The 23,058-nt window shown below is 42.2% G+C and overlaps 1 protein-coding gene across 1 annotated transcript in view; it reads right to left on the reverse strand.

The window, feature by feature from the left end:
- hnrnpll (heterogeneous nuclear ribonucleoprotein L like) overlaps window positions 1-20,863 on the reverse strand; it is a 59,692-nt gene extending 38,829 nt beyond the window's left edge. Inside the window, exons 1-2 of the mRNA XM_083922659.1 lie at window positions 20,461-20,863; window positions 2,008-2,126 (exon numbers count right to left, since the gene is read on the reverse strand). Coding sequence (XP_083778785.1) covers window positions 2,008-2,126; window positions 20,461-20,688 — 347 coding nt within the window. The 5' untranslated portion in view covers window positions 20,689-20,863. The remainder of the gene's footprint in view (window positions 1-2,007; window positions 2,127-20,460) is intronic.
- Window positions 20,864-23,058: the final 2,195 nt, after the last annotated feature.

Genomic DNA, 23,058 nt, shown 5'->3' on the forward strand with positions numbered 1-23,058 from the left:
CATCCCTATGAAGAACAGAAGCAATATGTCTTTTCAGTAATATTAGTCGAGAGGATGCGCTTTACCCTGATTGTTGGCACGATAGTGATGCAGCTCTGAAAATAAAACACTTTGTGCTAATGCTATTTCCGTTCCCCTGGAAACGTGACAAACTAGTCCCTGTTGAGTCAACCAGAAAAATTAGCAAACGTTAGCATTGTGGAGAGAACCTAAATGAATATCACATAGATGGTTCATGAACAGATTAATTGACTAAATCTGCAAACATGTAGGGTTAGCTTGAACATAAGATAGCATTCTGTCACCACTGTGTCTTCATGTCTTCATATAAATATGTTGGAGAGCTTTTGCAAACACAGAGGTTAAATTAAAATTCCTGATTTATTGTTTAATAATATATATATATATATATATATATATATATATATATATATATATATATATATATATATATATATATATATATACAGTATTTATCCTGAAATCTTGTGCACACGCTGGCACCAAAAACCTTCCGTTTAACAGGCAGGAACGCCGAACAGACCCAGCTCTGTGGAGAACGGACATCTGTCCTGACCGGTTGGAGAGAGAGAGACAGATAGGCAGACAGACACAACGACAGGCAGACAGTTCCAGAGATGCAAGCAACCAAAAAATTAACATTAACAAAAATGATATCTATAGTAATGTGAATATGACTAAGAAGTTATGGTACTTAATATACCAGAGTGATATGAATAGTAGAAACGATTTGCAGTTAAGGTGATAGAAATAATAATAATAATAACTATGGTGGTGAATATGATGGAATGATAAGTTTAAGTATATGAGTAGTAGTAGATCATTAGATATTCTAACAACCAATTATTTTAGGCGTCTTGTTGCTTATTAGCTCTCCATTCATTGTCAAAGTTACTTTTGAAATAAAGAACAAAAAACATGTACAGTATCAAACTTATTAATTTACTAAATGTCAACTTCCAGTGTGCATAAGGTCCACCATATAAATCAAATTACCAACAGAACGATCCAGTTCATATCAGTGTTGAAGCCTAAAGTTTTTTGATTCAGCTCTGGAGGTCACAATGTTACCATGGAAATGGCAGAGTAATATTATGAATGACGAGCACAGTGTGCTGTCATGCTGATTTGAGTACATTCTAAAAGGTCTACCTGATCAGCTTACATGGTCAGATCTACTTGGTGTTTAACATAAATGTGATCACTTATCTCCCTCACTGCCATAAAACATGTTTGGTATAATTTGAAAAAGACACCAGATGTTTTCTGATGGCTACAACCCCACGTGTGTGGCATCACTAAACGCCCAAGATGTCCTTTACATAGTACATTGTTTGAAATAAAGGCCTTACATGCAGTTTAAAAACCTGATTATATTCGGTTTAAGGGCATACTCCGGTTTCTTAAACACCATACCCCGGTTGACAGACATAGAGGTCTACTTCAGTTCCCTGATTATTCCTGCATGTAAACACAGTTCTCAGGTTATTGGGTTTCTGTCGTAATTCTGTCCAAAATTAGTATTTTTAAAAAAGGGAACCAGAAAAAAAGCTGTATTCAGTCCAGCTGTATGTTGGCGGAGCGCCACCTACTGTACCAGAGGTTACTCCGTCATTTTCCCACTGAACCCCTGCTCATGTATACGAGAGGAACTTCAATAACTTGATTATTCCCTAAACTGGGGTAAGGCCATTTTCGGGTTACTGATGTGCATGGGAACACACTGACTGTCATGTCCCCCGCAGAGGACAAATATCTTATAAGAAAACTATAAGTCTAGTGATTTCCTGAATGTTAATGGAGATACAAGATTTGTAGCCTCAAACACATCCTGCCATCCTGAGTTTTAGAAATCAGAGTCACTTGCCCCACATTTGTTTTCCCTTTTGCCCACTCGGGGACTAGGGAAGCATGGCTCCATGTTTGCCCGGATGAGACTAATAGAGTTTAGGTGATACACACAGACACACAAAGACATTATCTCACCATATGGATCCGAACTTCTCCAAGGCATCTATCAGGTCTGCTTCCACCACAGCCTCACACAGACCCCTAACATGGACCACAGGGCTGGGAGAGATACGATGGGAGTCCTCGCTGTTATCCTGCAACACATACAGTCAACCACAGTTATACACCATGGCTGTGTTCACATCCAGCTTTTCTGCAACCTGCTTCTTTTGCAACCCAGAGGCACCAACACAGAGGTCTCTGCCAGACAGATGCCGCAGACAGTTGAACACAACTTAAGACACGGTGAAAAGATATGCCATACAGCAAAGCGCTGCCTTTCAAACACATACAAGTGCTTAATGGGATCTTCTAACATGGACATGAAAGAACACACTCACACAAATGCAGCGTGTTGTGATTATGTTTTTCAATGCAGCACGTTTTCTGTATGAACTCCTGCTCTGTCACAAGCACCACAATGACATAAAGACCACATTTACATTATGTGTTACTTAAGACAATTCACTGCTGTTCTATTTCAAGCTGAGAAAAACTAAAGACTGAGTGAGTGGGTAAAATGTAGATTAGGGTTGTCAAAAAAATACTTGGAAAATAATCAATACTAAATATTAGTATCTGTGTAAGATACTAATTTACTAATTTTATTTTTCACCCATCAGCGCTGCAGACAAGACAAGACAGAAGCCACAGCTCGTCTCTCTGAGCATATGAATGCTGGTTCATCACGTTAACATCACTGAGCTGTCTGAACACAGCTAGAACTGCTGCTGGAAGACCTTCACTACCAGTTTTAGTAGAGAGGGAACAAAGCAAATATGCCGTTAGGAAGTATTTAGCAGCAGCTGAACTGCAACTCAACTGAATACAAGGTTTAACCTCCTTCATGAAATCATTTAATGTCCATAGAAACCCCTTAAATGTCTCCGCTAGAGATGTCACAATACCAAAAATTACACAAATCTTGATGCCAATTTCATACCACAGTAAAAAAAAATAGGATTTTCTAAGATCCCATTAACTTAAACATCTTTATTCACAAATTAGCAAAATATGGAAATGCCATTTCTATAACAGATATACAGAATATAACATAACAGAATACAGTACAACCATTCAACCATTGGTCGTAGTGCAACAACTTAAGATTCATACACAGAGAATGCCCACATTGGCACCTACACACACTTCACACGCACGCACGCACCTACATCTAACTACTAACAGTAGATGCAGTCATTTTTACAGACACGCATGGATGTGGTAGGTAGTTAATGTTAAAAATTGAACATACAAATGTTTGCAAACATCTGCAAAGGTATTTAATTGATAAGATCGACTAAAATGTACGGTAGTGTGCTAACTGATTAGTCATTACTGTGAGGACGGGTAAACGTACCCATTAAGCCCGCGTACCATTTAAGCTCACTTTCAACTTTGAAGTGAGATTCAAAAAAAGTGATCTTTAATTTAACTTTGTTCTGTTTCTGTTGGGGAACATTATTATTTCAAAGACATTTTCTGATGTCGAGTGTATCTCATTGTGCAGTACACTGATTTAAACTGAATTTGCATTGTGGCTCTGATTATTGCTTGTATAATTGTGATCCTTCTGTCTGGTGATTTTTACCAGACTCTACCAGTTCCCAGATGGATATACAGAGCAAATGCAAATTCTGCGAATCAATCCATCTGGCAGAGTCAGGTTACTTAAATGGTACAGAGCCCCCAAAATAAGCTAATTCTAGGTAACTTTGAATGATAATAACTTAATAATTCTAAATGTTGACTAGATATTAATTACTAATACTTCTAGTTTACATGTTTTTTATGCATACTTTTATAAAATAAAAATAATTTGAAGGAAATGAATCATCTCTCTCCACTATGTTCCATATAAGCCCACGTCATGTGTTTCAATAGGGAGTTCCTGTTAAAAAAATGCTATTCAGGGCAGCCGGTGGAACAGTGGTTAGAGCAGTAAAGAGAATGCAGGTCTTCCAGGCAGCGGCTGCGAGTTTGACACCGACCTGCGGCACTTTGCTGCATGTCTCCCCCCCTCTCTCTTTCACCCCATTTCCTGTTTGTCTTACTGAATAACAGGCTTGAAAAACTGCCTAAAAAAATTATCTTAAAAATGTAAAGGCTATCCATCCTCACTGTAATGCTGTGTGAATTGCTTGATAGGATTATTGTTCATTTACCTAATTAGAAACTAAATTTACAATATACTAAGATATGCTATATCAATGATCACTTCCCAAAATTATCATATTTATATGAGTCTGGCTATATACAGTAGATGTAAGCTATTGTGCATAATCATTTGTGACAGTATGCCAACACATATAAGTTAATTTTTTTGGAGCATTATATGTTTAGAAGTGGAAAGTGTATAAGGATACTGGACTGGAATCAAACCCTGTCTGCCGCGACAAGGACTGGGACTTATATGTGCTCTAACAGAATTAACAGGGCACCCAAGAAAGAACTCGGAGTAGAGTCGCTGCTTCTTTGCGTTGAAAGGAGCCAGTTGAGGTGGTTCAGGATCATCTAGTGAGGATGAACCCTGGGCGCCTCCCTAGGGAGGTGTTCCATGCACGTCCAGCTGGGAGGAGGCCTCGGGGAAGACCCAGGACCAGGTGGAGAGATTATATCTCCACACTGGCCTGGGAACGCCTCAGGATCCCCCAGTTAGAGCTGGTTAATGTGGCCCGGGAAAGGGAAGTTTGGGGTTCCCTGCTAAAGCTGCTGCCCCCGCGACCAGAGCCCGGATAAGAGGTTGAAGATTAGATGAGATGAGATGTTGATAAACATATGTTGGTGTTTTGACTAGTTCAAAAATAAATAAGTTAAAAATAACAAGTAATAAAAAAAATAACAAAATAACAAATAAGTTCAGTAAGAATTATGAGTCAGATTTACTTCATGTACGTGTGTATGTAATGAGTATACAAAAGTGACTTTCATGAGAGAAAGCCGTAAGAACGCTTGGGCGACACTCAGGTTAAATGAACTGGCAGCATTACACAATCATTTATATTTGTAGCTGAGGAGAATTTTTGAGAGAACTTTGGTCAAAAACTGCTCTGCAGAAGGACATCCCTGAACGCACCATACAGGGAACCTCCGTGTGCCACTCCTGCCACCTAACATCAGGAAACTGAGGATAAAATTGACACGGGCTGGGTCGGTGACAATGGAAGAGTGGAAAAATGTTGCCTGGTCTGACGAGTCTCAATTCAGATGGTGGGCTCAGGATTTGGCGTAAACAACATAAAAACATGATTCCATCCTGTCTTGTATCAGCAGTTCAGGCTGCTGCTGTATTGGTGTAAGGAGGATAGTTTCTTTCTTTCATACCAACTGAGCATCGATTAAATGCCACAGCCTACCTGAGTGCTGCTGCTTACCGTGTCCAACTCTTTATAACCACAGTGTACCCATCTTCGAATGGCTGTTTCCAGATGGATGGAACACACCATGTCACAAAGCAATCATCCGTCCTCTTCCACTAACATGACAATAAGTTCAATGAACTCATATGTCCTCCACAGTCACCAGATCTTAATCCAATAGAGCACCTTTGGGATGTGGTGGAACGTAAAAATTGCATCATGGATGTGCAGCCGACAAAACTACAGCAGCTGAGTGATGCTTTAATATCAATATGGAGCAAAATCTCAGAGGATTGTTTCCAGCACCTTGCATCATTGCCACCAATAATTCAGACTGCTCTGGGGGCACAGCAGGGGCCTATCCAGTATTAGAAAAACCCTGAGAGCTTTTCACACATGTAGCTTGTTTGCTTTTATTAAATTCAGGGGCAACTGTTATTCAGTTGTTGCGTCATGTTGTAACGTCAAAAGTTGTAAACAAACACCATGCAAACAGCACACTCTCATTACTTTCACTTCTTGCGCCGGAAAAACAGAAAAGTAATTTTACTTCATGGCTGCTCTAGTTCAACCCACGACCCATTTCACTAGCTTCTCGGCCTTCCAGCCAAACATTAGGCTTCAGTAAAGTTAAGTGTCTTCTTATTTACGTTTTATGACGGGTGGCCACCTACTGTGTTGGTGTGTGATATTCACATGCGTGGGTCTGCTTTTTATGTTACTGGGATGATTGCGTTTACACTGCAAACAAACCGTTCCAAGGATTAATGGAAGCGAGCTGAGGCCACCCTTTCTTGGTGATCTTGGTCCGCTTGTTTAGTCCCACATCCAAGTGCGTTCTCGGTGTTCATCCGCCCAAACACACAGATCTTTGGGGGGAAACACTCCTGGTTTTGGAACAACTGCTCCAAACAAGCCAGGTATGAACCTCCCCCAAAAATTCAATGAACCGAACCTCGGCCAAACCTGTGCTGGAGAGTTCTACGAGGGAAAAGACTCCCAGAGTTTGAAAGGGATGTCACTTATTTTGTCAGTCAGCTGAGCATGCTTAACAGAACAATGGAGATTCTGTCTAGTAAGATAATGTTTGAAGTCTCCCAGTGTTTCAGATTTAATAAATATAAAACATTGATGACAGGCAGCAAATCAGTGGTCACTTAAGGGCAGCAGTGCTGGCAGAACCCCATGTTGCAGCAAAATATTGCTACTTTGGACTTTGAAACATTATTGAGGACTCTGAATCGGGACCTGGAAAAAGAAATTCTAGTGAAGTCCTCACACATCTCTCTTTTTATAACTTGTTTATCCTGCTCAGATAATGAGTATCTTCCCTCTTCTGCTCATCTCATTCCTCTTCCATTATCCATCCCTCCCCCCCATCTTCCCTGTTTTTGTCCTCATCATTCGCATTCCTTTCAGTCTATTTATAGACGCAGATGGCTCATCTGAGTGTTGTAGAGGAAAATGGTATGAGACTAACTTTTCTGTGTCTGTTGACCAGGCTGTTGGCTTCTCTATTTCCGTACATACTGTACATAGCACGTCCACAGTGCAGGTTTTTAAAAACGAGAAACACCTACCGTTCACCTGTGTCGATCAGTGTGTTCTGTCTGTATCCACAGCAGTACAACATAAATACTTTGATACACTTTCTGATACAGGTTTTTGTAGGTCTGACATAGTGAATATGAAAATATAAAGCTGTTACTTATATAAAATATACTAAATCTATACTGTTGTTGCACACATTGATATCCCCACATTTTCTCCATCTTGATTCCTTACATACAAACTGTTCCAAGCTGCGCCCTATTCATTGATCAATAAACAGGACAGGACATGTTTAGCATTCAGGGTGAGTGTGTGGGTCCTCGATGTATTGGATGTAAAACTGGATACCATGTTCCATGATGGTGCCACTATGGTTGCCCTGACACGACAACGCACCGTCACAATGACTCCAAAACCACAAATCCCAGTCAGGTCTTCATCGGTTACAAAGAAAAAAATAAATAAATAAAAAAAGATGATGACGACAGGCATAGTTAACATCTACCCAGCCCAGGGTTACATGGTTAATGCACATTAGCAGCATGAAACATGCTAATTCACATCTTTCCCAGTTTATACCACAGATCAAGGCAAGTGTGGAGGAATTAAACACTGGCCAATGTTGGTGTCGTTTTTACGGCTAATTGCTTGGAGCTGTTCTGTCCTGTCATCGAGACTTGACTAGATACTTGAGTGCCAGACAGCAACATTTAACTGGTGACTTTTTTGGTGGCCACACTCTGCTTTATGAGCAATCATGCACAAGCTGAAGGAGCTGATGGGATTACATTTCACTGGAGTTGTACCTTTTACGATTTCATGTGACTAATAAAATTGATTGATTGATTGATCGATCGATCTGAGGTGACCAATCATTTGTTACCGAGAACTAACGATGGTCGTTAGGGCGCATTCACACTGTCCATCCGTACCATGCCCCGTGCTTTAGGGTACTTCCCCCCCCCCCCTTCCTCTCCCCCCACGGGCCAGGCCTGTTTGTACTCACACTACCTGGTCCTTCTTGCTTGCTATACGTCATCACGCCTTAACACGTCACACGCATTGATTGACGTCATTGCGATGCGTTGCATTGTTTACAAATCTTTCCATAGACCTCGGATTTTTTGTGCGTCTTGTCGACTGTTTTGGAATATTTTCATCCGACCAAATCTGCAGTAAACACTCCACCTCCGCATCACACCAACGTGAACCTTTCGCCACCATTGTTTTAAATGTTCGCACATGGTCCCTCCTTTTTTCTATGTCTGAACAGGCGCACAGGAAATGACCTCAGAACCGCCATAGGCCTCGTGCTCATACACGTGCAAACGTGCTTAACAAAAGCCCACCTCTCCCAAACGGTCAGTGGCCGGCAAGTGTGCCGCAACTAGGCGCGGTACGGTTGCACTCACACTGGTCAAACGAACTAGACTTTAGCCGTGAAACCTGTTTGGGCACGGTACGGATGGACAGTTTAAGTGCACCCTTAGTCTTCATTTCAAATACTAAATGCAGGCCTGCAGACTGTTAGGCTCTGTTCCCTTTATGGGGCTTAATGCTCAATTCAGATTTTTCTTCCCAGATCCGATCTTTTTGCTTCGACTGTTCATATTCGTGTTTGAAGTGACCCATATCTGACATCAGTGTGTCTACTGTGTAAACCGCTATCTACCCTGAGCGCCTCACACACAACAAATAACATCACAAACATGCACGTTGGAACAACATCAAAAAACGTCAGAGGCATGTGGTGTGGGGTATAGCGCCACAGCCGACCCAAACCCACAGCAATGCTGTCTGTGTTCAGTGGTGAAACAGACTTTCAACCAGAGAGAACAGCAAACAGCAGCAGCACAGCCTGCTGTTAAGTTAATATGTAAAGGAACCTCCAACAACAGCTTGTTGCTTCATTTCCTTTGTGTCAAGAGACTGTTGTTTTTCTGAGGGTACTGTAGCTAGTATACTACACTAGCATTCAAGCGAAACTGCACCATGCTTGTATAGATTTAGGATGGTGGGATAGAAATGGCTCTATTGTGTGGAAGGGCCTAAAACACTTTCTGCTATTATTTATTGAGCGGGAAACAATCATTTGTTTTGAAAGATTATTTCTTCCAGCGACTCCACAATCAAACTTCAAGGCAACGATAACATAGGAATGTCATATAATTTTCAGCGTTTCAGCATTTTCAGCTGAGTCTTTTAATGTTATATATATTTAAGCAATAGCTCACAACAGGCTTTGGTATGTTGTGATTATATCACAGTTAAGGGCCATTGTTCAGCGGTGCTAATCCTCGTCTATGATATATATATATTTAAATAGATTTGTATTCATAAATTAGAATGTTCACAGTAAAATAGGCCTTACTGGACTGGTTGCCTGCACATACTGAGGCATTTGCTTTGGAATGTAACCTACATTAGCAGCTAGCCTTCACCAAGTAACACAAACTAGAAAATTCCGCAAAAAGATTTGAACTGTGGGCCTCACTTTTTTATTTAATTGTCTTTTAAGTTACTCTCTATCAAATAGTGAGTTAAAAGGGATTAAAAAGAATTATACCACAAATTTAGGAAGGATGTGGAGTATTTTTATGTTTGAATGGAGTATATATCAATATGTGAGTTGAAAATGTATGTCAAATCTGTTGTCCTCATCTTCTACACTCCTTTATCTCAAAAGTTAGCAGTGCAGTCTAAGGTTGTCAAAATGATCGATACTATTTGTTTATTGTGTAGGTATTCGGTTTCTAATTGTGGTATTTAGATATTCATTTTTATAATAAAACATTGCTTAAAAAAGATGGAGGCATTTAATTTGATCAAAAGACACGTGTGGCAGCTGAGAGTCTTTACTGCGTTATGCTGTCATTTACAGTCGCTTTTCATGGTCTGTGTGATTTTACTGTAGTAGCCTGTTGTCATTTCAGGCGATTTAATGAAGATAAAACACTTTTTGAGGTCGCGCCTAATGCCATTGCACACGGAGCTGGCTGACAGGCGCCTTCCCTGTACATGCTGTTTCCAGACATGGATGTTGTGTAACTGCTCTTGAACAGACAAAAGTTTTTATGAATAAAGGATCTTTTTATTTTGCTGCTAGTTAAAACTATACTAGTTTAAACTCAATTGCATTTGTACGGTTATTTCTTATTTTGTGTTTTTTTATTGTAAACTGCAGGGGACTGCCAAGACTCAATGTGCCTTTAATAAATAATGGTTGAAGGAAAGAAAATCCCTAAGTAGCCCATCTATCTTCTTAATCACCCTTTAATGATCAGATGGCACGTGTGTGTGTGACAATGTGCCAATCTAGTACCCCTGCATCCTGTAATGATGAGACAGTGAGAAAGGAAACACAGTGAACTTACACGGTGTGGTTGACAGTGATATCCAGACATATACATTACAGCACATCCTTCCACTGGAACCAAAAAACTCTTTACATAAACAATAAATTGGACAGAAAGGCCATTTAGACATTTCTGGGTGCTTTGACAAGGGCACAACAAAACGGCAATTTTTGTTAGTTGTCATGATGACATTATGTAAAGTGTGTCATAGCTTGCTGGGAGGGGAGCAAACCAACACAGCTCACACAGGTCGGGAGACGTTCTCCAGGGGAGAGACCGTATATATATATATATATATATATATATATATATATATATATATAATGCCAGCCCCATCTATGCTGGCCTGTTTTTAACGCCCAGATCAGAAATACCCAGAGAAACCTACAATTGAGAAGGAGAAGGAGGTGGAGCTGGATAGTAGGGCTGTACGGTATGGTCTATAATATATTATATCCCGGTATATTGATATAAATGCTTCTAAATTACTGTACAATTACTGTAATGAAGTAAAAGTTTGAGGCTCTTGTTTTTCTAAATTGAGTATTTTCTTTTCACTGTACGTTATACTTAAACTCCACTACAATTCAGTGGGAAATATTCTACTTTTTACTCAACTGCGTTTATATAATAACTTTAGTTACTAGTTACTTTAACAATTAAGATTTTTGCTTCCCACCCATATACCTAACCTGACTCCATCAGATAGATTGGTTCACAAAATTCTCATTTACTCTGCATATCCATCTGGGACCTCTTGGTTGGAGATCTTTTGGGAAGAGGCGGGAATACTGGTTGCTGAATGGATAAATCATCTGTCTATCACCACCTGTGTTTGTGATAGACAGGCCAAACCAACCAATCAGATCAACAAAGCCTATGACATACTAACAGAGCGTCGAGGCAAAGTAACAAAATGTTATTGCCATTTGTGTAACGTGAATTTACAGATCAAAGGCAAAATTTCAGGTGCCCGGTCCATATTTCAACAGAAGGATCCAGAGAAAAAAGACTGTTTATGGACATTGAGACGTCGATCGAGACGCTGTCTCATATACTGAGATCAGGATGGTCTCAGTAAACACACAGGCTTTGCGGTGACAGTTATAAACAAATACTTCTCTGTCCATTCGCTGTTAATTTAGTATAGATTATTGTGATGGTGATTTAATGATGGATTTAACCAGACTGGAACGAGAGAAGAGCACAGCGGGAGTGCACACAGCGCAGCGTTGTTGCCGTCCGCACACAGGAAGTGGGTGGAGCAAGTCTCCCAGTGCACCGGTATTATACCGACACAGTTGCGTTGAGATGCAAGAGAGGACAGCAGTCAACATCGGCCACTACAGCCACAAATTACTTTTTCACATAGGCTTCAACTGAAAGAGCCAGTAAATATTCCCTTGCGGGCAAGATCCGCACACATTGTCAGAGCTGCTCTGCCGGTTACACGGTAGAGTCCAAATCCATACCATAGTGCAAATTTCTACCGTCTTACTGTCTATACCGTTTATGCCGTACACCCCTACTGGATAGGCCACTCTCACGCAGAACATCAGCATCTGGAACAAAATGCACGAGACCGAAGAGGATGGAGGGCTTTTGTCAATGGCCTATATTCTTTTGGGAATATGGAGATCCAAGTGAGTAAGTCAGAGATTAACCCTGACCAAGAAGATGGGCAGCTATAGAATGATGTTGACACTGTGGTGACTGTTTCATTGACACACTCATCAACATCAGATGAGAACATGAACTGCTGGTTTTAAAACAAGCCTACCAGAAGAGTCATGTGCTGTTGTCAAAGGCAACACACGGCTCAAAATACTTTTCTGTGTACATGCACGAAAAATGATTTCCTGCACACAAAAATAAATTTGTATTCACCATGTCTGTAATGTGAAGCAGCTGTTTTCTGCTTCTTCTTCTGAGTCAGATCATTAAATTAATAAAATACAATTATAACAATGGGCAAGAAAATTCCTTCAAAATTCTAAAACTGATATATAATATATTTTATAGAAATACAATATGAAGAGGAGTCAAATCTGAATGGCTTGTTGAATCCCATATCTTAAGTCAGTACTGTTTCAAAAATACAAAATAATGAAAGAACTGACAAATTTTACTGTGTATATAATGAATGATAATGTTTCTTATGAAGTTTGGATTTAAATGTCATGGTTTGTCTCTGACATTTTGAGCTCACATGGTTTCCTACTTCCACAGTGAAACTGGGTGTAACTGTTCAAGGTTCCTTTAATATCATTCTACAACACAGGGTTGCACATCCAAATGCAAGTTGTAGTTACTTTATGCTACACAAGAAAGAACAAAACACAACAAAACATTTTTTATGGTGGCGTGTGGAGGATGAGTTGGAGTTGAGGATGTAAAGTGTAAAATCATTCCAGGGTCTTTTTAGGCAAATTGGGTCATCAAATAAGCCATCAAGACAATTTTTTTCTTGTATGAACTATTAACGTAGATTTTCCGGGGAGATGCTAATAGCCTGCCTCGGCTAACGGAGAAATCCGGGACAGTCGCTAACAGCCAAATGCGACTAACAGCGATAAGCTCGGGGCGGCGAGTTGAACGCATTGAAACATTTTTTTTTAACCACTAATACTGCTCAAAATAACACCAAACCTCTGCAGTAGCATGAGAAGAGTCCCTACACAGAAAACAAAGCAGCAACAGCGTAGTTAGTGAACCCAGAGTTTAATAAAAGAGTGTTTAAAGACTTACCTAATGGCACCTGTACCAGCTGCTCCATTCAAGTCCATAAACCAGTGGCTTATTTTTATTAATCTGGACATTGAGACGCCGATCAAGACGCTGTCTGCAGCAAACCACAATGTTTACATGTTTTGCTGGAATAAATCATCAATGGGCTCCTTCCTTTTGGATTGCATTTGGTTATTGACTTGAATGGAGCAGCTTGTACCAGGGCCAGTAGGTAAGTGTTTAAAACACTCTTTTAATAAACTCTGGGTTCACTAACTAAGTTGTTGGTGCTTCGGTTAATGTGTAGGGACTCTTCTCATGCTACTGCAGAGGTTTGCTGTTATTTTGAGCAGTATTAGTGGTTAAAAAAGATGTTTAATGCGTTCAACTCGCTGCCCTGAGCTTATCCCTGTTAGCCGAGGCCAGCTGTTAGCTGTTAGCGACTATCTGGAAAATCTACGTTAATAGTTCATACATGAAAAAATTGTCACAATGGCTTATTTGATGACCCAATTTGCCTAAAAAGACCCTGGGATGATTTTACACTTTAAGGAGCCTCACAGCCTGAAGGAGGAAGCTGCACTGTATTCTGGTAGTATAACAGCCAGATTGTATTGTTTCCAGTCTTCATATTGCCTGATGGAAAGCAGTGCTGAAAAAAATTAAAATCACTGAAGGCAGCCAGAGAGAACGCATGTTAATCATGCATTACATGAAGACAACTGGTAGCACAGGTAGCATTTCATTGATCCTGAGGTAGGCAGTTTAGTTTTGGCGTTGTTGTGAAAAAAAATCTATACTAATCTTTCATCGTATTGTAATTCCAGTGTTCAGAGAGAAAACTAGACTTCTGCTACTAGCTCAGGACAGAGAGGGGAGAGGGAGAGCTGCAGGAAGAGGATTCAGTCTGAAATACCGAAAACACAGTATTCTGGGCAGTCATCAGGGTCTAGATGGCAAAGCGGTGCCAATTATAACACATGCTCTAACGCACTTGTATCAAGTCTCCTGAATGAGTCAGAGATGTCAAAGGACCAACAGCGTGGAAGGAGTAGAGCATGTTGGTAAACAACAAGGAGAAGTATACATGATACAGGTATAATAAATGAATAGTTTGTTGTAGCTTGCCCAACCAAAATGAATGCCCTATTAAATGTACTCTCCCAGATTACCACTCTCCATAACAGAGTCAAAATAAAATTAAAGCTGGACTCCGTAAGATTTTCATCTATTTAAATGTCTTTTAAGCTACTTTATATTAATGAAAGCGCTTCTACTTACCTTTTTGTGAGTATTCCAATCTGTGTTTCTGTGGCAACGGGTTAGATGTAAATACGTTGCCATGTTAGTGACGCTGCTGACAGCGGTTGGTCGGTTGGCCCAGAACGTCACTTACTGTTATGCTGCATTCACTTGTAATCAGAAATCGGGAACCTCAACTTCTGAGTTAGGCTTGTAGTAAGGGCAGAAGTGTAATAGAGACGTGTGTGTGGATTTAAGAGGGTAACTTATACAGGACGGACTAGAAGTAGAGCAGTGAGTGTGTTTCAATAAAGTTTACCAAAGAGCAACAAAAAAAACGTCAACACAGTCATTGTGAACATGACAAGATGGAGGCTCTGAAAGTACAGGCTCGTCTGCAGTTACAGCTTACTGCCACAGAGGCAGCTAGAAACGTATCTCAATTGTTATGGAGTACAGGTTTAATATCTTTGGGCTAATGAAGATTTTTTGAAAAAGAACATATTAAAGAAACAGTTCAAAGATTCTCATTTTTAAAAAGTCGTTCCAAATCTAAAGTAGGCTGTACTATTTATAAGGCTGTCGCCACAGTACGTTAGCAGCACAGATGTATGTACTATTTAAACCCCTGACCCTGAAGCGGGATCTGCATATCTATCTTTACTTTTTTTAAACCTGTGGTAACAGCACCAAAACTGTCTGATGCACTTTTTTTAGTCTGGTGCTCACCTAACCACATGCAGAAAAGCAGGATGTTGTATTTGTGTACTAAACAGTTAGAAATGACATTTCTGATGGATTAAGCTAAATGCTTGGTCCCATTCTTGGAGGTGTATTTTACTATTAAAAAGTAATCACAGAGAGCATTAAGAGAAAGGTAATACAGGAATATAAAGTCTTACCAGTTTGCTTCTTCTGCTTGGAAACCATTGCTCAAAATTTTAGGTTATTTACATAACCCCGGTTCTCTGAGTAATATTAGTGAGATGTCTCACTATGGGATGCACGCCTCGCTGCAACCCTCAGAAGTATTTATCTCATTACGCCAATCCTGATTGGCTGGTCAGTCCGCCACAGGTAGTCCCACCTGACTTAAACAGCTCATGCAGACGGCATCATCTCATTCAAGATAAGCACCTCTTTTCACTCGCCCAAGCAAGAAGGGGTGTCTGGTGAGACATCTCACTCATATTACTCAGAGAACTGAGGTTATGTAAATAACCTTAAGTTCTCTTTCATAATATTTCGTTCGATGTCTCACTATGGGAAATGGTTGCTCCTGTATTGCCAGATCATCCTCTTATCCCCCGGGAAAAGCTGAGTGCATGACGGATGCATATGGATGTCACTAACCCGTTTAGCCGAAGCCAGAGCCAGTAACAACACTGTCTTGAGAGACATGAGTTTCAAGTCTGTACCCTCCATTGGCTCAAACGGGGGGCCCTTAAGCCCCTCCAGAACCACAGCCAGATCCCATGGTGGCAGCAATGGTCTGGACACGGGGAGAAGCCTGCGCGCTCCCTTCATAAAACGGTAAACTAATGGGTGCTGGCTAGCTGTTTGCCTGCCAAACCCCACGTGACAGGCGGCAAGTGGGGTGGGGTACACTTTAACCGTGGAGAAGGCTTTTGGTTTGTCAATCAGGTCCTGCAAGAATAACAATATCACTCCCACTGGACACTGAAAGGGAATGTGGCCGTTTCTGTGACACCACCCCTCAAACACTCTCCACTTACAGTCATACAGAGACCTAGTGGAGGAGGCTTGAGCACTATGTATAGTGGAAATTGCACGCTGTGGCAGTCCCACAGCCAGGCGTGTGGTGGTGCGTCTACGCAGAGGGGAGCATCCATGCAGCGCGTTTCCTCTAAACGCGAACAGGTCCACTGATCTGCTCCACAATCTCCGGGTGCAGAGTCCACTCCCTGTATACTGGCGCTCCCCTGGACAACAGGTCCGCGTCCACGTTCAGAGCTCCCAGGACGTGTGTCGCTCTCAGGGAGAGGAGACAACCACCGCTCCACAGGATCAGTCTGCGTGCCAGCATGTGCAAATGATGAGAAAATAACCTCCCTTGACAATGGTTATACGCCACAGTCATCGTATTGTCCATCTTCACCAGGACATGATGACCAATAAGAGACGAAAGGAAGCGTTTCAGGGATAGGAATACCAAAAGTTCCAGAAAATCTATTTGAGATCGCTGGAGGCCCACTAACCCTCACCGAACCGGCCCTTGTGGATTCCCAAGGGTACCCCGTGGGTCAGAAAGGACAGGGCTCGCCAGTGGCGCACCCTGGTGTGACCAACACTCCCTATGCGCCATGACAAATGGGATCCAGCCTGCATGAGGCCACCCAGAGCTGGAATTCCCTCATGTGGAGGCGACCAAGACGGACTACGAGAATGGCAGAAGCCATCAGTCCGAGTAATCGAAGACACAATCTGAATTGAACAGATTTGCCGGGATGGAAAAGCGCAAGGATGGAACACTGCACAGTGTGGACACGAGCCGGGGACATTGACAGCCGCACGGGCCTGTTCCAGCCCCAGACAGCACGAGCAGACCTGGTGTGGATCTATGCTCAATATCTTACTCCTGCAACAGAGTCTAGCTCCGGAGTCTCCGTGCCCTCTGGTGTGAGGGGTATTGGCCTCTATTCAAGCGAGCTGGTGCGCAGGTAGGGAGTCGAGGCAGTAAGCTGGTGTGCAAACTGTGAAAAAAAACCTGAGAGATTAGCTGGTTTGCTAATGCTCGTCAATCGAGCAGCCGTGGGGAGGCATCGAGAGCAGTGCTAACCAAGCCGTGGAGGGGCAGGAAAGCACAGAGTTCGATCTAGTGTTATCGACGAAGCAGTAAGAAAAAATATATCCAAGCTAGTAGCACCCGGCGACAGAAGGTAAATAAGATCAGTCTGTGGACAGTTAAGCTAGCTAACCCTGGACGCGAGATATGCTCTGAGTGAGAAGAGGTGTTTGAATAAGGTAATGCCGTGGACGGACACCTTTCACCAGCCAATCAGGACTGGCGTAATGAGATAAATGCTTCTGAGGGCTGCAGGGAGGCGTCCATCCCATAGTGAGACATCGAACAAAATATTATGAAAGAGAACTGTCCCGTCAACCGTTGTTGGCTTTTAATGGTCCGGGATTGCCTCCACACAGCTCTCACAGACTGTTCCCCAGTACATGAAATAGCAATGTTTTTCATGGCCACATGCACTAACATGTACACAGAGCCAGAGCGATATATTGGTTGGTCGATATATTGGCCGATCACAGACATATCAGTATCGGAGTGTACATGATTTCCATATAGCTAAATTGACTGTTTCTGAACTTTATCATTTTTTTCTATTTACAGTACTTTTAATGTTCTCAGTGTAAAGCAATGCCTCTGTATAATAATGTTAAATCTTCTTTATAAAGTCATTTTCTGGGGAAAGCAGCCTTCAGACTAGCTTTGCAGTCACATCGGTACAAAATCTGTGCACACTCAACATAGAAAAGGCCTATTTTCATTCCAGTTTAAAAATGTTCTATAGACCTTTTTAAAGTTGTAAACATAAACATTGGAAACATTCTGTTGCAGTGAACCTGAATGACATCAGCTGACAGGAAGCTAACAAGGACCTTCCTGCTTTGGCCTAGCAATAGAATTCCATGAAAAGGTCTAAAAACTCATATCCGCCACAGTATATATGAGACGTGGCCTGAAAATCATCTGTAAGATGTTTGTGAATGTGACGAGAGAGGCTGAACACAGCTGCTGCTGTCAGAGAAACACAACAGGGAAACCACAGTAGGGTTTTCACACCAGCTCCCACTGATGACAGTACCCGGGGAAGCTGCGAGCGTCTGAGGCTGCTGTCAGGTCGCCTGCTCTACTCATAAGGGACCGGAGAAACATATCTCAAGTCTGCTATGCGTTGAATTTTGCACCTGAATTTGGCATGTCGAATTTTTTAACGGTGAATATTTAACATCTAATTGTATTAAGTATTTTATAACATTTATGACATTTAATATATTAATGTTAAATTGTTAAATGTTGAATTTTTAACATTGAATTCTTTAACCTTAAATTTATGAACTTTGAAAAATAAAGAGTCAAAATCAGAGTCAAAACATTCAGATATATAATTTTAATGCGTTAATATCCAGTGATAGAAATGCAATGGCTTTTTAATTTCAAAATCTGATGACACAGATTTACTCCATTACTCATCACTCACTCATCTTCAGCCTCTTATCCAGAATCGGGTCGCGGGGGCAGCACCTCCAGCAGGGGACCCCAAACTTCCCTTTCCTGGGCCACATTGACTAGTTCTAACTGGGGGATCCCGAGGCGTTCCAAGGTAAGTGTGGAGATGTAATCTCTCCACCTAGTCCCGGGGCCTCTTCCCTGCTGGATGTGGCCTGAGCAGAGGACATACACTTGCCACCATTTTTTGAATTGCAGACTGCAGCCCTGTGCTGTCCATCTCAGCCAGAACTGAGAAATGTCCAGCTGAGTCGAGTTATAACCGAGCAGTCTTAAGTGTGTAGAGGTCTGCATGGTTATTCTATAGTAGCCTGCTATCATATTAAGGCGAAAATAGGCGTAATTGGTTCTGCATAATCAAGGGCAGCAAGGACTGACAGGTGGGTGTTGTCACAGGTGGCTGGTATTGGGTATAGGCTTCATTCAGCCCACATCAGCATCTCCATCCACACTTCCCCCTTTGCCTATTTTTTGATACTGGCAGCCAAGATGGCGACAGCCGGAGCCAATAGGAGCCACTTTGTGCTTTAATTTGGCTTTTCAGGAAGCAATGGGTGATGTCACAAACACTACGTCAACATTTTCAATGTCCACAAGTCCACAAGCAGAGCTTTTCTGTCCTCAAACTGTCAAACACTTGCATTGCTTTACTAATCATAATACGGTCTAACTAGAGCCTAAATATGCACTGTGCAGGAGTGTAAGGTTACTTAAAATAAACGTATTCATAATTTAATATAAATCCCAGAATGGGCTCAAGAGTATACTCAATATTAAAGCGCTAAGATCCCAGCCCTACTTTCATTGAGCCCTTTGACTTTGCAATGTGAACAGGTCAGCCAAACTGTGTGCCAATCGGATCCCCAGGACAGGCGCTCGTGGTCGTATAACACCACGGGCTAAGTGGCCAAGCGCAGTACTGCAGCACTCGCCTGTTTGTGTTGTGCCCGACGGCCCGGAAGCACATTTGCCTATTCACTCACATACATGCGGGGAAGAGATTATCTCCGTTTTTTTTTTTTTTTTTTTTTGGGGGGGGGGGGGGGGGGGGTGTTTGGATACCAATCAAAAGGCTCATAACTACCTTCAGACCCTCTACTAAAAAAATGTAGGTATACTTTTAGACTCTACAAAATGGAGTTATGAGCAGGAGAAGGAGGGTGCACGGCTAAAAAGAGGCGTTGTCTCCGTAGAGCCCAGTGCAAGGCTCAGGCAGGGACACAACTCTGCTCAAACTATGCAACTATCCAATGTTTTTTGGTTTTTGGTTTTGTTTTTTGTGTTGTTTTCGTGCTTGTTGGGCGCAAATATTTCTACATCCGGTAAGTCTTCCAGCGTTGACGAGAACCAAAAATGGCGGCGGCCTTAAGGGAGATTGCGCCACTGAGCAGCTTTTCATAGGAATGAATGGGCGCCATTTTTCCTGTCCGCCATCCATTCTTTTTCCTATGTTTATGGTGCCAGTAAGCTGGTACAGTAACCCTCCATGTTGGTGTTCTGAAACTAAACGCAGCTCACAGTGAGCTGGGAAGTAATATGGCAGTTGTACTGGTAGGCTAACTGCTATTCAACAAAATCAGGGAGAGGGACTTTAACTAACTATAACTGAGCCAAAACTTGACTAAATTAGATGTATATTTTTTATGTTTTGGGAAAATAATTCTTTTTTTTTTTAAAGTATAGGGTTTCATAATTCTACATTTATCCGTGTATAAGTGCTCCTATCTTCGTATTAAGAGAAGCGTAGCCTGTTTGTGATGAACACAGGCACGAGGTAACCTGCGGTGTGACAGGTGGGGATGCTCACTCACACAGAACGACAGCGGCTGCAGCCACAAGGGCGCGCGCACACACACGTACGCACGCGGACGTCGGTGGTGCTGTGTTGCAGGGTCGTTAGATTGTTTTGTTTTTTTTTAGCTTTCCTTACCTTTCGTCCTGCTCCGTGACTGCCGCTCCACCGGGCCCCGTTGTCCACCACTGACTCTACGTTACCGGGCAGCGAGCTGGTGTCCGAATCCTCCCCCTCCTCCAGCTCCTCTTCCCCCTCCTCTCTCTCCTCCGTCTCCCTCTCCCTCTCATCCGTTTTCAGCCGCTTTGCCGCCCTTCCGTACTCCCCTTCCTCGCGCTGGCTGGCGGCTCCTTCTACCGTCGACATGCTCGCGGCTGCGGTGGACCTGTTAGAGAGCAGGTCTGGAGCTGGTCAAACTGACACGTCCATGTCCTCAGTTAGCCCGTGTTGTCTCCTCGTGAAGCAGCCTCCGTGTTTTCTGCCCGTGTCTCCTTTTATATGTGCCCCTGTCCCCGTCTCGCAGCTCACTCTCGGTCCCTGTCTGTCTTTCTGTCACTCTCCAACGCCAGTGATTTTCTAAGTGTGGAGGTGTGAGTGGACCGGACAAATCCCGCCCCATGCTGTTCTTTTATTGGTCAGTCCTGTCCTGCGCCTCGGAGATACGACGTGTGATTGGCCTGTGCCAATGCGTCATCTGACAGCTCTCCATGCTCTGCAGAGGAGTGCGCAAAGAAGGAGCATAGAGGGAATGGTGGGCTGAAAACAGAGGAGACAGATTCAAAATTGCAGAGCGTAGGTAAGAGAGAGAGAGAGAGAGAGAGAGAGAGTGGGGGGACTTGCTGCATCATTAAAAAATAAATCAATTGGCGTTATAGCACTAACCTTGCCAAAAGCTCTTTGAACATTGCTCTATCAGGTTACAATGTCCTCAACAAAGGTCAAGCCAAGTATCTCAGTAACACATTTAAGTGTACATGGTGCATTGATTGATGACACACATCCATCTCTAAAAATTATCGAGCTTTGGCTGATGGTATGATAATATGATGCAAGTTTCCAAGGTTGTGTTACTCTTTTGCTGTGGGCATAGAACTCTAGCCCTTTTGTCTTGACCTCCCACAAACTTGGGGGGAAGTATGGAAGATTTAAAATGCCAAAATAAAACATTTGTTTGATCATATTGACCGTAGCCGACTCTATGCGTCTTATGAAAAACATAAATCATAGAGCCTGTTTGTTTTTTTGTGCAAAAATCCAGGCACAGTTCATTCACACGCCACAGATCCCCCCCTCCCCCTCACGTATGTTTGGCACACACCTGGCAAATGCTAAGCTAGGCAAGCTAGGCATACGCTACATTAGCAGTTGCCATCTATGAGTACGTTAGCCAGCCTACCTCCATGTAGTGTGTACTCCATGGCGTTTATTGATGAGAGAAGAGACTGGCGCATTCACAGGAATCTGGTGCACACGCTCTGACGAGCACTTAATTGGAGAGCGCGGAGGAGCTCGGTGGTAGAGGGGGAGGGGTGTGAGAGTTGTAAACATTTGAAATTTGACTGAGTCAACAAGATCTGCCAGACTTGCAAACTCCAGCTTTAGAGAAAATAAAACAGAAAAATAAAGTGGAATACAATACGCATTGTTTTTTGTAGACATTTACATAGATTTATTTTATGCGTTATAATTAAAGGAGCTGTAATCAACAGAGCATTAATATAGCAGCAACAAATATTTTCTATATAATGATCTGGTCAGTAGCAGTTTTGCACAGGAAGACCATGCACCATTTTTTCTTGACAGGTGGGGGACGGCACAAGAACTTTAAAAAAAGTCAAGGGTTCAGGGGCGCAGGGGAAAGCTCACCTATGGGTCTCCCAAATGGAACGGACAAGGTGGGGAACTGGGTATCGAGTGGTGCAGTCTACGTGATATGCAGGTATACACCGTATACCCACTATGAATGGTAAACGATTTCTATATACCCACTTAAAAAAGCGCGAAGATATGTAACAACAGCGTTTTTGTGACATAACTCACACTGACTTTTAGGAACAACAACACAGTTGCTTGGTCGGCGGTTACTTTCTGCACAAGTTGGAAATGAACTAATGTGAATCACCAAAGGAGATATGGAACCAAGCTGCAGTAGATGACACAAATGTTAACGTTACAGAAACTATAGAAAATGACTCACCTACGGTACAGAAAAGGAGCCAGAAGCGATCATAACGTCACCTGGTAAGTGACAGTCACATATACGTTATCATCAATGTAACTGTAACAGCAGGGGATCGTTGGTATATTGAACTGTATCTAGAACTACACTAATGTTAGTGTGGTGGATCAATGAATGTGTGTGTGTGTACATTTGGAAATAGATGATGATGAGAACTCCTGGCCAGCCTTGTGGACTGAAATTAAGGCCAGGGTATTTAAAAACAGACATCCTTGGTTAGAGTGGAGGGGGTCTCTTCTGGGGAGAAATTCCATGTAGAACCACCAGTGGATATGGTGTATAATATGGCGTTAAGGTGTATTGCATGTCAGTGAGTAGAGAGCAGCTGCCAATACTAATGCTGCATTCCATTTACCTCAGAAGTCAGAACCCAGAACTGGGAACGATTTAAGTAACAAGTTGAAAACCAAGGGAGCTTTTTCTTAAACCCAAGATAAGATAAAATAAGATAGAACTTCATTAGCTGAAGCAGAGATTAACGTGGCTGCACCTCTAAC

This window comes from Echiichthys vipera (genome assembly GCF_963691815.1).
Source record: "Echiichthys vipera genome assembly, chromosome: 11".
NCBI classification, from domain to species: domain Eukaryota; kingdom Metazoa; phylum Chordata; class Actinopteri; order Perciformes; family Trachinidae; genus Echiichthys; species Echiichthys vipera.